Raw genomic sequence first — 13,576 nt, 5'->3', positions numbered from 1 at the left:
CATATCTGCTTGCTTTTTTCTGTAAAATATGCTAAATCAGACTTTTTTTATCTGCTTTTGGTGTCTTCAGCAGCATTAACTTTTCATGGTTATGTTTAGGCATTATTAACCACACTTTGGTTGTGGTGACAGAAGGATTGTGAGTCTGTAGTGAACAAGAGACAACATATTCACCACTACTCATACAACACTACTACACGTTTCATTCACCCAACGAAACACATTCATGCCTAAGCATATGCATGATTACACACCATCTTACACAAGGAAGACAAGGGATGGGAATTTGTAACAAGTTAGCAGTTACGATTCCATGATCAATATCACTTATTGATTCAATTCCTTATTGATTCTCATTGCGCTCTTAAAGACATCAATGGTCATCAGTGTTGGAGTCAAAAAAGTAATGGATTGCACAAAACACTTTTATTCAAAGTAAAGCAGTACATTACTTAATTACTCCCAGTAGAAAGTAATTCATTATTCAACTCGTTACGTTACATTGAGTTTCTCCATAACCCAATTACTAGTTAACAATTTAAACCTTTAGGTTACAGTTCCACACAGCAAAACAAATCCCCATCTTAATGAGCACACACATATGATCTTTCTCTTAGCGTTTAGGTATAAACACAAAGCCGACAAGACGAAGCAAAGATAAAAACCAGCCCAAAGAGTCTTCAAAGCGACGTCCACAGTGATTCTGCTTTAGAAACATGAAATGGTAGAAACGGAGGCTGCAGCCTGACTGTTCATCGCTGCTTTTGTTACCAGTTAAAGTTCAGGGTCTGGCTGCTGTGGTCGGTCAGCAGTCACTCAGCTTTAACATACCTCTGGGTTCTTGCTAGCTTAGTGTTAGCATGCTGTCTGTGCAGGCACTTGCAAAGAGGCAAAGTTGTGTTAGCACCATAACGCAGCCGTTTCTGTCTTGGATCCAGTTTGCACTTTACAACTGGGCTCTCATTCTATGCAGTAGAAATAAAAGTTCAGTCCATATCCCTGCTGTACACTGCTCTACTGCACACAAACTGAAATCAGCTGATTGTAGTGCAAGTGGAACCAATAAGCAGGATCAATAGGTAAGCAGACTAACAATTCCAAGGAAGTGAGCTGCTGGGAACACTGGCTCTCAAATCCCTACTTAAGAACTCAAGGAGCATGAGATCAATTTATCCACCTTCCAACTGGTGGACAACCCGCGCTACCACCTGAGCCACAGGTACCAGTTTAACTACAAGACTGCGGCAGCAATTCTTAGTTTGCATTACTTTTACTTCTTATCCTCAACCTTTAACTACACCATCCAATTGTCACTGGCTAATACAGCAAATAAAGCAGATATGTGAGTTTTCTTTTGACTTGGTTCTCTAAAGTAATATATGAAACATAAAAACTCACACAATCAGGGTGGCGAGAAGAAGGTGGTGTAAAGCGGGCTAAGATTCTGATGCTTTTGATCCAAACAACAAGAACAACTGCATTTGAGTCCAGAACTACTTATCTCAAACCTTTCAATTATTACTGTACCCGTGAATCCAGATTTGTTTAAAATGACCTTTTTTGAACAAATCAATAATCTGAATGGACTGACCTGCAGTAATGATTTGCATGAGGCTAAATGACCCCTGGATATTCCCAGCCTTCATTTATTAACACACCCACATGAGCTTGTTAAGTTCTGGGGACAAACTGCCACGATGTGTTCCACACCCTGACTTTCAAGGCAATCAGCGTGATAAAAACACATCCATATTTTTGATGTTGGCAGCTGAAGAACACCGGCCTGGGAGGCTGGATTCACGTCGACTCTACACTCTATTCAAATTCAGCCTGTTTTGTTTATATCAGGAAAGACAGATTTACATGAACAGCATAAGAACCTGTTCGGCCTCATTAAAGAAAATACTATTAAATAGGCGCATGGAGGAAACAGGAGGATTTGCACATACACCAAACAAGTCCTGATCCAGCTGGATTTCTGTCGTTAATTTCCCACCTCCCTGCACTGATCATGGCGAACAGAGGGGTGCGATTTTCCTCAATGTGGTTAATTCATTATAGGAACACCGAACCTCCCACGCAGAACTACTAAATGAGAAAAAGCTGTTCACGCCTGTGTTATAAAAAACATTGATGTGTTGGGATTTGGCGGAATTTGGTGTTGCGGTTTCTCTACGCTCGAGAGTTAACCACTCATTAACTGAGCTGAGAAACTATTTTGTTTGTTTGTTGTTCTTCATAATTATAGTGAATAAGGAGACATATGTAGATCTGACTGTGATTGGGCCATGCACCTCTAATTCTAGTGCCGCGCCATGGGAGTCGCCTCGATCCATCACAAGGACGAGATGCTGCAAAGGAGGATTTCTCTATTCGAGCCTCCTCTCGAAGTGATAAGGTGCATTTCCTGTCAGCATCTACTTATGAAAGCAGGTTAGCAGCATTCCAGCAAAGAGATGGGAATTTAGACCGACAGGTGCAACAGCATCTAGCCTCCACGCATCGCTCCTTCCACGCTGACAAATATCCAGATACAACCACCCCGGCGAATAACTAACAACCGAGGGAGATGACAGGGAAAGACACTAAATTCGCACATATGTTCTGCGTGGAAATCCTTGAATCGTGGGAGCGAATACGTGGCGAACTAGCTAGTAAGCACAGCCACCAAGCGAACCGCGGCTGCTAGTCTCATCTCTGGGCTGGCTGCCTCCCTTGGTTCGTGCTCGTTTTTCCCCTCAACAAGCAAAACAGTGCGAGTGTTGCTGGACTTACCTCTCGGCCATTTTCCCGACGGTTTTTAAAATCCGTTCAAGATAAATCCCACAACATCTCCCATGTTGCCTAAATTGCGGTTACCGTCACCGAGTCGGTCATCCGTTCCAGACTTCTATCAAGCCGCCAAAATTAAGGTACAACACATCCGACCATTACTTTCAGCATAAAAGCTTCTCGCCAACGATGTAGGGTCCCAGTGACTGGAGAAACGTTTTATGCAGTTGGGAAGTCCACCGTCAACAAGCACTATACTGCAGCCTGGGTGATCTTATGTCAGCTGTTGTAACATGACAGCAGTTTACTACACTGTTATCCCACAATACGAAGCTCATGTAAAATCACAACCAGAAAATTTGAACGGCAAGATCTCAAGTTTTACCGAGGGACATCTGGAAACCGTCCCTAATGACACACCTATCAACAAAAGCACAAGAGGAAAAATATATATAAAATTTCTGATAGCATCTGCTGTGGGCTTCTTTTTAGTACCACAATGCTTTCCACAGCTTTATGTGGAGGGGAGGCAGGTCTACTGTGTGCCTCCTAAAGTCCACGATCATCTCCTTTGTCTTTGTGGTGTTTCACCGACCTGAGGAATATTTACAGATGCAAATGATCAACAATTTGAAAAACACACCCATCAAAGCAGTTCATCATAATCACTCACTGATCTGAAATCAATGTCAAATATGCCTGTCTAGACATATACTGACAGTAGGTTATTATTAGGTACTATTTGGACCGTTAAAGTGCTGAACTAAATCCTGTACTTACAAGAGAACCTCTGGTGGATGCCTTAGACTAGGTTTAAAATTGGGTTTAAGGCTGGCTGACAATTGAGATTGTTTTTTTATGGTTTTGTGACCAGTTTTTATTGTTGCAGTTGTGCTAGCAGGATAAGAAATGTATTTGGTGTCTTCACAAAGACAGCGGGCATCTATCTGTGCATGCCGTTTTAACCCTAAGTGGACATTCAGAGCATTTGCTGCCTAGACCTGCTTCCTAGATTTTTCCATTGTAAAGAGTTTCTATGCTCCTGTTAACACATCAACATTTGCTCATTTGGTTTATTTTATTTCATGTTATTATTAGAGAGGATAATATGTTGTAGAGGAAAGGGGGTGAGAGCCAGGTTGTAGAAAGACAGGAGAAAGTGGCAGAGGAATATAAAAGGGTCAGAAAGACGAGAGTGGCAAAAGTCTAGGATGTAACTGTTGCATCTGCAACAGAACACACAAAGAGAAACACACAACAACTGAACAAAACAAAGTTGGGTACACAAACAAACATACAATTTTGCTGTGATTTGTGTGTGTGCATATGTGGGAAAGAGTGAGAATGTGTGTGTCTTTGTATGAGCGTTCGTCATGAAACGTACTTGAGGATGAGAGACTGGAACAAGGCCCCCAAGGAGCTAGAGGCAGACGGCCCCAGACCCAATAGATCTGGGGTGTCTGCAGCCCTTTTTGCCTCAGCTCTTCACCGCCTCTTCTTCTTTAAAATATTCAAAATTGTTTTGGGTCTGCATCCATCACTTCTTTTACCCTCCCAAAAATGGGCATGATGAAAGCTGATTGTTTAAACCACATTATCAGTTTCAGGTGAATGTGGATGAAATGTCTCTGAGAAGCCTGAAAACAGAACATTGTCCCTCATGCTGCGGGCCTGAAGCACAACAGTTTTCTTCTGAGAGCCAGGTCATTCATTCAGTGAAGGATTTCACCAACTCTCTGAGGGCCACGTTTTCAGCAACGGGTGTTTCCACCTGCTGCTGGCTGAACTCCTGAGACTCATGCAGCGCCAGAAAGTCTTTATGAAGGAGTTCCAGCGAGGCATGTTTTAAAGCTGGAAAGTTTTTGCATCTATGGACGCCAAAATGTACATCATATCACTGCTGTGTGGAGAAACCGGTTCCAACAGAGTTTTCGGGACGGTTTCATTTCAAGGATGGCATTCCTTTGCTGCCTAACAATTTATAGTTAGAATGATTTTTCCTTTCATGCACAACCCCCATGCACACAACTAACCTCCACCCACTCTGCCTCCAACTACGCCCGAGCCAAACCAGGGTTTGATGGACCAGGGTCTCTGTGTGGCCTGGGTCCACCAGGCTACGGTGGACCCAGGCCCTTGGAACCTTACTGGTATGCAGGTACATCCCTCTCAAGCTAAGGGAGAGTGTTGTAGGGCCGGGAACATGGAGCACCTGTCCCATCTTCATCCGCAGGCATTTTTTTTTTTTTTTTTTTTTTGGGTATACCATCTCTAACCTCTGGGACCTGTGGAGAAACAGAAGAGAGAGTAGGATTAGATGGATCTGCCGGCCACTACTGCAGCGGATCACAGGGATGATCCACCATCATCTGGGCTAGCACCTCCACCGGTAATGCCGTCCACCAGTCTGTAATCACACAGACCGGGTTTTAGACAACACTTTAGCATGAAGTGGCAGAGAGCTGTGATAATGACAGTTTATTTACTTTTACAAAAACATTTGACAAAAATTGTCCTCAGGAGTTTTCAATTTCCACAGGTCACAGCGTCTGGCTTTCTCGGCTGGCCCCACCCCTGCATCCTGCTTACAGCACCCTTCACCAGGTCCATGCCAACGTGCGTCTACTCACAAAAGGGAAGGCATGATTAGATTATGAGGGTCAGCTGTGTGGGTCAGCCTTCCCTGACACCACACCCTGCTCCACCCATCCCCTACAGCTAAGCCACAAACCACAACCCGCCACACTTAGCTAATTTAAAGGCAAATCTCCAATCTTCCTTTTATCTCTAAAATTCTTGAAAGAATAGTTGTAAAACAGCTAAAAAACCATTTGCAGATAAATAATTTATTTGAAGCATTTCAGTCCTGTTTCAGAACTCATCACAGTACAGAAACAGCGATAGTGAAGGTTAATAATGGCTCATGTCTAGGGAGGCCTGCTGGACCTCAGTGCGATACTGCATACAGGTGAACACAATATTTTGTTACAGGGATTAGAGCATGTCGTAGGAATTAAAGGTGCAGTAGCTTCGGTCATAGCTAATAGACTCCAATATATCCATGTACATGGGAAGTTGTCTTCATGCACAAAGGATAATTATCAGTTCCACACGATTCCATGCTTGGACTAATTCTGTTTACATTATACATGCTTCCCTTAGGTAGTATCATTCGAAGGCACACAATACATTTTCATTGCTATGTAGTTGACACCCAGCTTAATCTATCCATGAAGCCGATTAGTTAAACTGCAGAAATGTCTTAAAGACATAAAGAGCTGGATCACCTGTAATAAATCTTAGAAACATGGTATCTGATCATACGTATTCTGGATGGCATTACCTTGGCCTTCAGTAACACTGTGAGAATTCTTGTATTCATTTCTCACCATGATATGTCCTTTAATGTGCATATTAGGTAAATATGAAGGACTGATTTCTTGTATTTGCACAAGAGCTCTAAAATCAGAAACATCCTGTCTCAGATGCTGAAAAGCCAGTTCATGCATTTACTACTTATAGGCTGGACTATTGTAATTTGTTATTATTGGGCTGTCCTAAAAACTTTTGGAAAAGCCTTCAGTTCAATTAAAATGGTACAATGTTGAATCAGCTAAAGGCTGCTGCAAAATGCTTTAAAGTATAAAGGACATTTAAAATGAAAATTTCAAATTATAAATGAATTGAATTGAACTTTATTAGCTCCACACTCAACTACAAAAATGCATGTGCTCCCTGTGGCAAAAACATTCACACTTTTCCTTACTCATCCCTTCTGATAACACTGACCTGGTATTATTCTGCGTCTATTATGTGATACACTGATAATGGGTCTTTCTGGTTTTTGTAGAGTCAGCCTAAAACTATAAAGGTAACCAGTGCATTATTATTTAGCTTGTCTGTTTTCAGTCTTCCCATTATTTGTTTATTATTATATTATTTATTATTCATTCTTTTATGATTTCTTTTATTCCTTTCAAAATGTATGAAATTATGATCACAGAAAGGTCCCTTTAGCATTTGGTCCAGCATCTAGAAAGCATCACATTGGTCGAGTTTTTCACCATGACAGTGATCCCAAATACACTGACAATGGGTTAGGTTTAGAGTTAGGGTTACACCTGGGTAAATGCAACATTGATTTGCTTTACCACAGCCCAGACCTTATAATTACTTAAGCAGTTTTGGGTTATCTTGACAGAGAACAGGACAAAAGACAGCCAACATCCAAAGAAGATCTTTGGAATGTCCTTCAAGAAGCTTCAAGAGAACTATTCCTGAAGACTATTTCAAGAAATTACAAGAAAGAAAAGTTTTCTACAGTCATTGGTCTGTATTTTGAAATCTTCCATCCTGGCAGCAGTGTAAGGTGAGCGGTTCTCAGACGTAGATATCTCCACTTTCTGGGATTTAAATAAAGCTGCTAGGGCAAAATATGGATCACAAGTAGTTTCTCGTCATATCTTCGTTTTTCCTTTATGATACATGATCCAAGTGGTTTCGGCTCGAGACAGGTGGAAAAAACAACACTTTTTTCTTAAGTAACAGTGACTGTCCACTGTTGGGCACCATGATACCGCCCAGGGTAGCAAATCGATCACGTGACTGAAAACTATGACTATGGCAACTATTCCCGATTTTCCTAGCAAATGTGGGACAAAAGAGATGATGGGTGGCTCAAGATCACACAGTATTGTAGTTATGGGTTTAATGGGAGGCTAGACTACCCTGCAGCACTGCAGGTAAACTAAAGGTGATCGGTGGTGTAGTAAGGAAAATGTCGGCTTGTTATTTATATTACAGAAAAGCCAGCGGGAGAGTGGAATATGTAAACAAATTTAATTAACCTGAACGACACCGGCATCACCCCGTGCTTAGTGATGGGTGTAACCGGTCTCGTGCCTGCTGATCACTGCACAGGGCACACAGACGGAGGCCTTTAAAGCCTGCTTTGAACTCGCTCGTAGCTTCTTCCAAAACAACTGTTAATCATTCATAAGTCAAATATATTTTCATAACGTAACCGACGTTTTAAGCCTTCCTTCTTCCATCGGACACCCACATTTTCATTTTCATCGTCCCTGGCTAAAAACTGCAGGAAAGCAGGCGCCTCCTCCGATCTCCTTCCGATCGAACACGAGCATTCCCGAAAAATAAACCGTGGTCTGTTTCCATTGGTGAAACGCTCGTCCAATGAACCAGGGCCATCTGTGTGGGATTCAACGCTGTTAGATTTCTCAGCTTACGTTTCCTTCATCGGACTTTCAATCTCATCGTTTCACCACCTGCTACCAGACTGCAGCTAGCATCATGAAGTTTCCGGTGGTAATTACTGTAGTTTTGGCATCGTTAGCGCTAACTATCGACGCTACGGTTTACTTCAAGGAACAGTTTCTGGATGGAGGTAGAACACAGTCCATTTCATATCTGCTTGTCTTACACGAATGATTGCATTAAAAAAAAAAGTCAACGTCTTCACGGCAGTTCACATTAAATCTCTTATTTGGTAATTTAATTAAAGACAACTTAATATATGTTCCTGGAATTTTTAAGGTAACTTACTCTATAAATTGAACCCATTGGTATAGATGAGTGGCTGGCTGAAAATAATAGCGTAATACATTAGTAAAGCATACGCTCCAATGTTATTTTTTAAGTTAAATGTGTCTAAATGTCGTCTAGTACTGGGTTAAGGGCGCAGCTATTTTCTATTTTCCTATGTTAGTCAAACCATGCAGAACCGTGCTGGAACCTTTATGGGTAAAAGCATTTGGATAAAATATTTGGAGCCCCTTAATTTTTTTTAAACAGAAAAACTCTAAACCCTGTCACTGCATATAGGAGTTCATTTATATAATCTCAAAGTTTTTCACTTTTATCATCATGTTGAGTAATTGCATTTGGAGTCCTCAGTAGGTTTGTGGAACAAGCAGTGTAATAAATGTGCATGGTGGCTTGGTGTTAATGTAACCAGAATCAGAGGAATTACAGTGAGTAACCAGTGGGGTTGCATTAATGTGTTTCAGATGGATGGAAGAGCCGTTGGGTCGAGTCGAAACATAAATCAGATTATGGACAGTGGAAACTGAGTGCTGGAAACTTTTATGGGGATGCTGAAGCTGATAAAGGTACGAATACTATGTTGTGTTAGAAACACAACTGATACGGCTTAATTTGTTAAAATTGTGTTATTTGCATAGACCAAGAGTTGGTGTCTTATCATGCAAATGCAGCTAACACAGGTTTGCCAATGTAAATGTGAGCACAGGGTCAGACAGATTATACTCAGGACTGGAATATCCTGCAAAGAGCCTCCAGTGGCCTTTGATACTCCAATTCCAAACCTATTTTAAATTTGGATACTCAAAAACAAAAAGAAAGATTTGTACTATCAGTAATCTTCCCATTTGGTAACCTTAGATTAGTTTTCCCCATTCCAAATTTCTATTACACTGATAAAATAGTTAATATTGGGCTTTAATTACAGATGGAAGAATTATAAATATGACTGATAGTCATAGAGTGCATGGATGTAAACACAGTGCTCTGACCCAATGCAAAAGTACCCTTTTTTGTCCAGAGAATTTTCCCTGTCACTGTCTTGGCTCTTTGAAACCAGAAGTCCTGAGCAGGCTGCAAATCTGACTAAAAGTATGGGACATTTATATAGCGCAGCCCCATCATCAACTTTTTGGGTACTATTGGAAACCATGATTGTACAGAAGAGGATTAGGGCCACTGGGAAAAAAATTGGGCAAGTCTTTTTTTTCCTCTTCTTTTTTTCTGAGAAAAAAAGTCTGAATTCTGAGATTAAACTTAGAATTCTGAGAAATTCTGACTTTTTCATCAGAATTATTTTTCTTAGAATTCTGAGATTAAAGTCAGAATTTTCTCAGAATTCTGACTTTTTAATCAGAATTCTGGAAAAGAAGAAAAAAAAATGTGCCCACTTTTTATTTTAGTGGCCTAATCCTCTTCCGATACAAAATAAAGACAGTTTTATTTCAGATTTTAGAATCTCTGACATTGTTGAAGTGAAACATTGAACCACAAAATTCTGTTAGTGCAAAAGAAGAATAGAATTAAGAAATTTAGGGTGTCAAAAATGTGGCCCGTGGGTGAGAATCAGCTTGCCAGGGGTCTGTTTGTTTGACTGGATGGGTCTTGAACATGTGAAAAATCCCTAATTATTCAATGGTTTTCATTCTAGTGCAGTTCCTACTATTCAAGATGTAGTTTCAGAATACCAGCATTAGTGCATACGATTATAGAAACAGACATATTACTTTTATTTTTCTTAAGGCATTTCAGGCTGCTCAGTGTTCATATGGATATTTTAAGAATATACTTCTTTACATGCCTTTACTGAAATTAGAAAGAGTTGTGCATTTATATTCAGTCTATATTGGTAGTAATAATAATAATAATAATAATCACTTTTGTGCTCATTCTAGGTATCCGGACCAGCCAGGATGCCCACTTTTATGCCCTGTCAGCCCACTTTGAGCCATTTAGCAATGAGGGAAAGCCCCTGGTCATCCAGTTCACTGTCAAGCATGAGCAGAAGATAGACTGTGGAGGTGGTTACGTCAAGCTCTTCCCCGATGAGCTTGACCAGAGTGACATGCATGGAGACTCCCAGTATTACATCATGTTTGGTGAGTCTTGGAGAGACACTGAAGCCTGAAACCAGAACATGATGTTTTTCCATCTGACTTTGAGCTGTTCGAAATGACGTCCTTCTTTTGTAATCATGGTATATAATCATATCATAATGTGGCCTGTGTACACAGGGCCTGACATTTGTGGATACAGCACAAAAAAGGTTCATGTGATAATTAACTACAAGGGTCAGAACCATCTTATCAAGAAAGACATCAAATGCAAGGTAGCTATGCACCAAGACTGTTAAATAATTTCCCTTTTTAAATTTTGTAAACCATGAATCTGTTAGAGATTTCCCATAAATTCTCTCCATGTCATCCTTCAGGATGATGAGCTGACCCACTTGTACACACTGATTGTGAATCCAGACCAGACATATGAGGTGAAGATCGACAATGAGAAGGTAGAGTCTGGCTCCTTTGAGGACGACTGGGACATGCTGCCCTTAAAGAAGATCAAGGACCCTGAAGCTAAGAAGCCAAGCGACTGGGATGACAGGGCTAAGATTGACGATCCCAGTGACACAAAGCCTGAAGTAACATGACTTAAAATGATTTTAGATTACTTGCAATAAAGCTATACAGATGTTCTGAGATTAAAGTCCCAAATTTACAATAAAATCTTGAACATGGTGTTAATGACGTTGAGCATTTTCTTATTGTTCAATTTTGTTGTAATGCATAATTTCATTAGGCCATCCACTGCAGCCAGAATACACTGAATAGTGCCAATTGTGGGTTGATAATGTTGATCCAGTCTTACATTAATGTTGCCATTCCTTGTTTTTCTTGGAACAGCCAGGATGGAGCTATTTGTACTCTTGGACAAGTCCTGTTTTGATTGGCATCTCTGATTGGTAACTTCAGTGCTGCTGTCTTCCAGGACTGGGACAAGCCAGAGACGATCCCTGACCCTGATGCCAAGAAGCCTGATGACTGGGACGAGGACATGGATGGAGAGTGGGAGCCCCCCATGATCGCCAATCCAGAGTATAAAGTATGGGCTGCATTGCTTGAGGTTTACCGAAAAAGTGAAGAATTTCTATTGGAGGTCTTTTTACTAGTATAAAGGGAAGAAAATGTAACTTATTCTCTAATACCTTTGTAGGGGGAATGGAAACCCAAACAAATTGACAACCCTGACTACAAGGGAACATGGGTCCACCCTGAGATAGACAACCCAGAGTACACTCAGGATGCTACTATGTATAAATTTAACAACATTGGAGTCCTGGGCCTGGATCTGTGGCAGGTAATTATGCTACACTACTCCCCCATTAGGGTCTGTTATAAATAAAATGTTACAAAACAGTTTCTTTCATGTAAAAATGAAACTACATTGCGGTTTATTTATTTCAAGACAAATAAATTTATAATGTATCTGTATGTCACGACAATATAATATTGCATTGTTTATTTTGTTTGTTTGTTTTGTTTGTTTTTTCATTGAAAGGTCAAATCTGGAACCATTTTTGACAACTTTCTGATTACCGACGATGTGAAAGAGGCAGAGGAATTTGGAAAGGAAACCTGGGGAAAAACCAAGGTAGGACTGTTTAGATGTAAATGGTCTAATGGGGGGTTTCAATTTAAAACCCTCTGTCAGAATACAGCCTGAAATCAGTTCTAGTCAGAATTAAGGGCAACACAATAAATAGACCATGCATATGTAGCTTTACAGAGTTGATCAGACATTTTCCAAAGAAAGAAGATAACTTCTCAACAGCTTTCATGTAGTCTGTAATGTTTCCACAGCTCACAGCTGATCCGGATAAGTGGTTTAGGGCATGTAAACAAGCAATAAAACTATCACATGTGAGCAGTTCTCTAGGTATTTAAACAGGGAAGATGGTACTTCTTGTAGCTTAAGCAACATTAACTATAAGGCCACTTCAACTCTTGAGCAGCTTATTGCAAATTGATTCTTTGAGCAACTTTTGAAATTCCATATTGGCAGTACAGGTTGAGTTTCTTCACCTAATAAGTTTGTCAGTATTATACCATCTAACTTTTAATGGTTGGCACATTATTCATGATCATGATGATTGTTTTCTAGGTCCAAATGATTACTGGTTCTCATTTGGGGAAGAAATAGTTTTAGTTCCATAATTTATTATGGAACAAAGAGTTTTGGTCTAGCTTGTTATTTTGATGTTTGTTTTGTGCACCTTGTTTGTTTACATTTTTTGTGCTTGTTTTTTTATTGAGAACTCGTGGTTCTCAGTCAAACTTGGTGTACTTAACATAAAAAGGACCCGAACTAAAAGTTTGGCAGGTGATAAAACAAAAGGATTTTAAGGAAGACAAAGAATGTAGCTTTTAGGTTCAGCATTGGTTCACACTGCAGGTGACAGTTCAGTACTCCCCTATTGTGGATTCACTTTCCATTATGTTAAACATTAACACTGTTCTTCACCTGCCTAGGGACCAGAGAAGAAAATGAAGGATGAGCAGGAAGATATGGAAAGGAAACTGAGGGAGGAAGAGGAGAAGGAGAAGAACAAGGAGGACGCTGAAGGTGATGATGAGGATGACAAAGAGGATGATGAGAAGTCAGATGATGATGCTGGGATAGAAGAGGACAATAATGGCAAACCAAAGGACGAGTTGTAACGGTGTGAGGTGTGTGTGTGTGTGTTCCTCAGGTTCAAATGACAGACACAGAAAATGGGCTGATGCCATCTGGACTGTAGCTTTTCATATAGCAGCCTTTTATTCCGGTGGGATGTTTGAGGGATGGGATTTTTTTCTTGATTCCCATGCATTTTTCTCTCCAAACCATCAAATAGGAGAAGGGTTTGTTTATGCTTGTGTTTGGTATATACGTGGATTTTCTGATTTAATGTGATTTTTTTCTTTTCTTTTTTTCCCCTTTGGAAATCCCATAACTTGAGCGTCTGTGATGTCTGGTTGTGCACTTTGATCTCTATCATACCATGATGCACTGTTTGTTTTCTGAGGTGATCCTTTCGTAAATTATTCAAATATTATATTTGTTTGTGGACATGACAGTTCACAACGTTTTTGAGTTTGTTCATAAGTCCTCTGTGTGATATGTGTGTGCGTGCGCGTGTGTGCATTCCCAATGTTTTGATTGAGTATCTTTACTTTGTGAACACAGTTTTGAGTTAATAAATTGA

The 13,576-nt window shown here is 40.3% G+C and overlaps 1 protein-coding gene across 1 annotated transcript; it reads left to right on the top strand.

Annotated features, from left to right (window-relative positions):
- Positions 1–8,059: 8,059 nt before the first annotated feature.
- LOC146614797 (calreticulin-like) lies at positions 8,060–13,252 on the top strand. The gene is made up of 9 exons (XM_085375855.1): positions 8,060–8,176; positions 8,799–8,900; positions 10,227–10,430; positions 10,566–10,660; positions 10,763–10,972; positions 11,320–11,433; positions 11,545–11,688; positions 11,890–11,982; positions 12,861–13,252. The coding sequence occupies exons 1-9, from the start codon at positions 8,083–8,085 to the stop codon at positions 13,047–13,049; spliced, it is 1,245 nt and encodes a 414-aa protein (XP_085231981.1). The 5' UTR covers positions 8,060–8,082; the 3' UTR covers positions 13,050–13,252.
- Positions 13,253–13,576: the final 324 nt, after the last annotated feature.

The sequence above is a fragment of the Diplotaxodon limnothrissa genome, linkage group LG17, assembly GCF_057381915.1.
Source record: "Diplotaxodon limnothrissa isolate DT_005_m linkage group LG17, D_limnothrissa_male_GT1.1, whole genome shotgun sequence".
NCBI lineage: Eukaryota > Metazoa > Chordata > Actinopteri > Cichliformes > Cichlidae > Diplotaxodon > Diplotaxodon limnothrissa.
Note: the sequence above shows the minus strand (reverse complement) of the source record. Positions and strands in the feature narration are given on the sequence as shown.

Bases quoted from the DNA above. Each gene is read 5' to 3' on its own strand.
- LOC146614797 (XM_085375855.1), top strand. From the start codon at position 8,083: ATGAAGTTTCCGGTGGTAATTACTGTAGTTTTGGCATCGTTAGCGCTA. The intron at 8,901-10,226 runs GTACGAATACTA...TGCTCATTCTAG, and splicing joins GGATGCTGAAGCTGATAAAG to GTATCCGGACCAGCCAGGAT. The intron at 10,973-11,319 runs GTAACATGACTT...GCTGTCTTCCAG, and splicing joins CCAGTGACACAAAGCCTGAA to GACTGGGACAAGCCAGAGAC.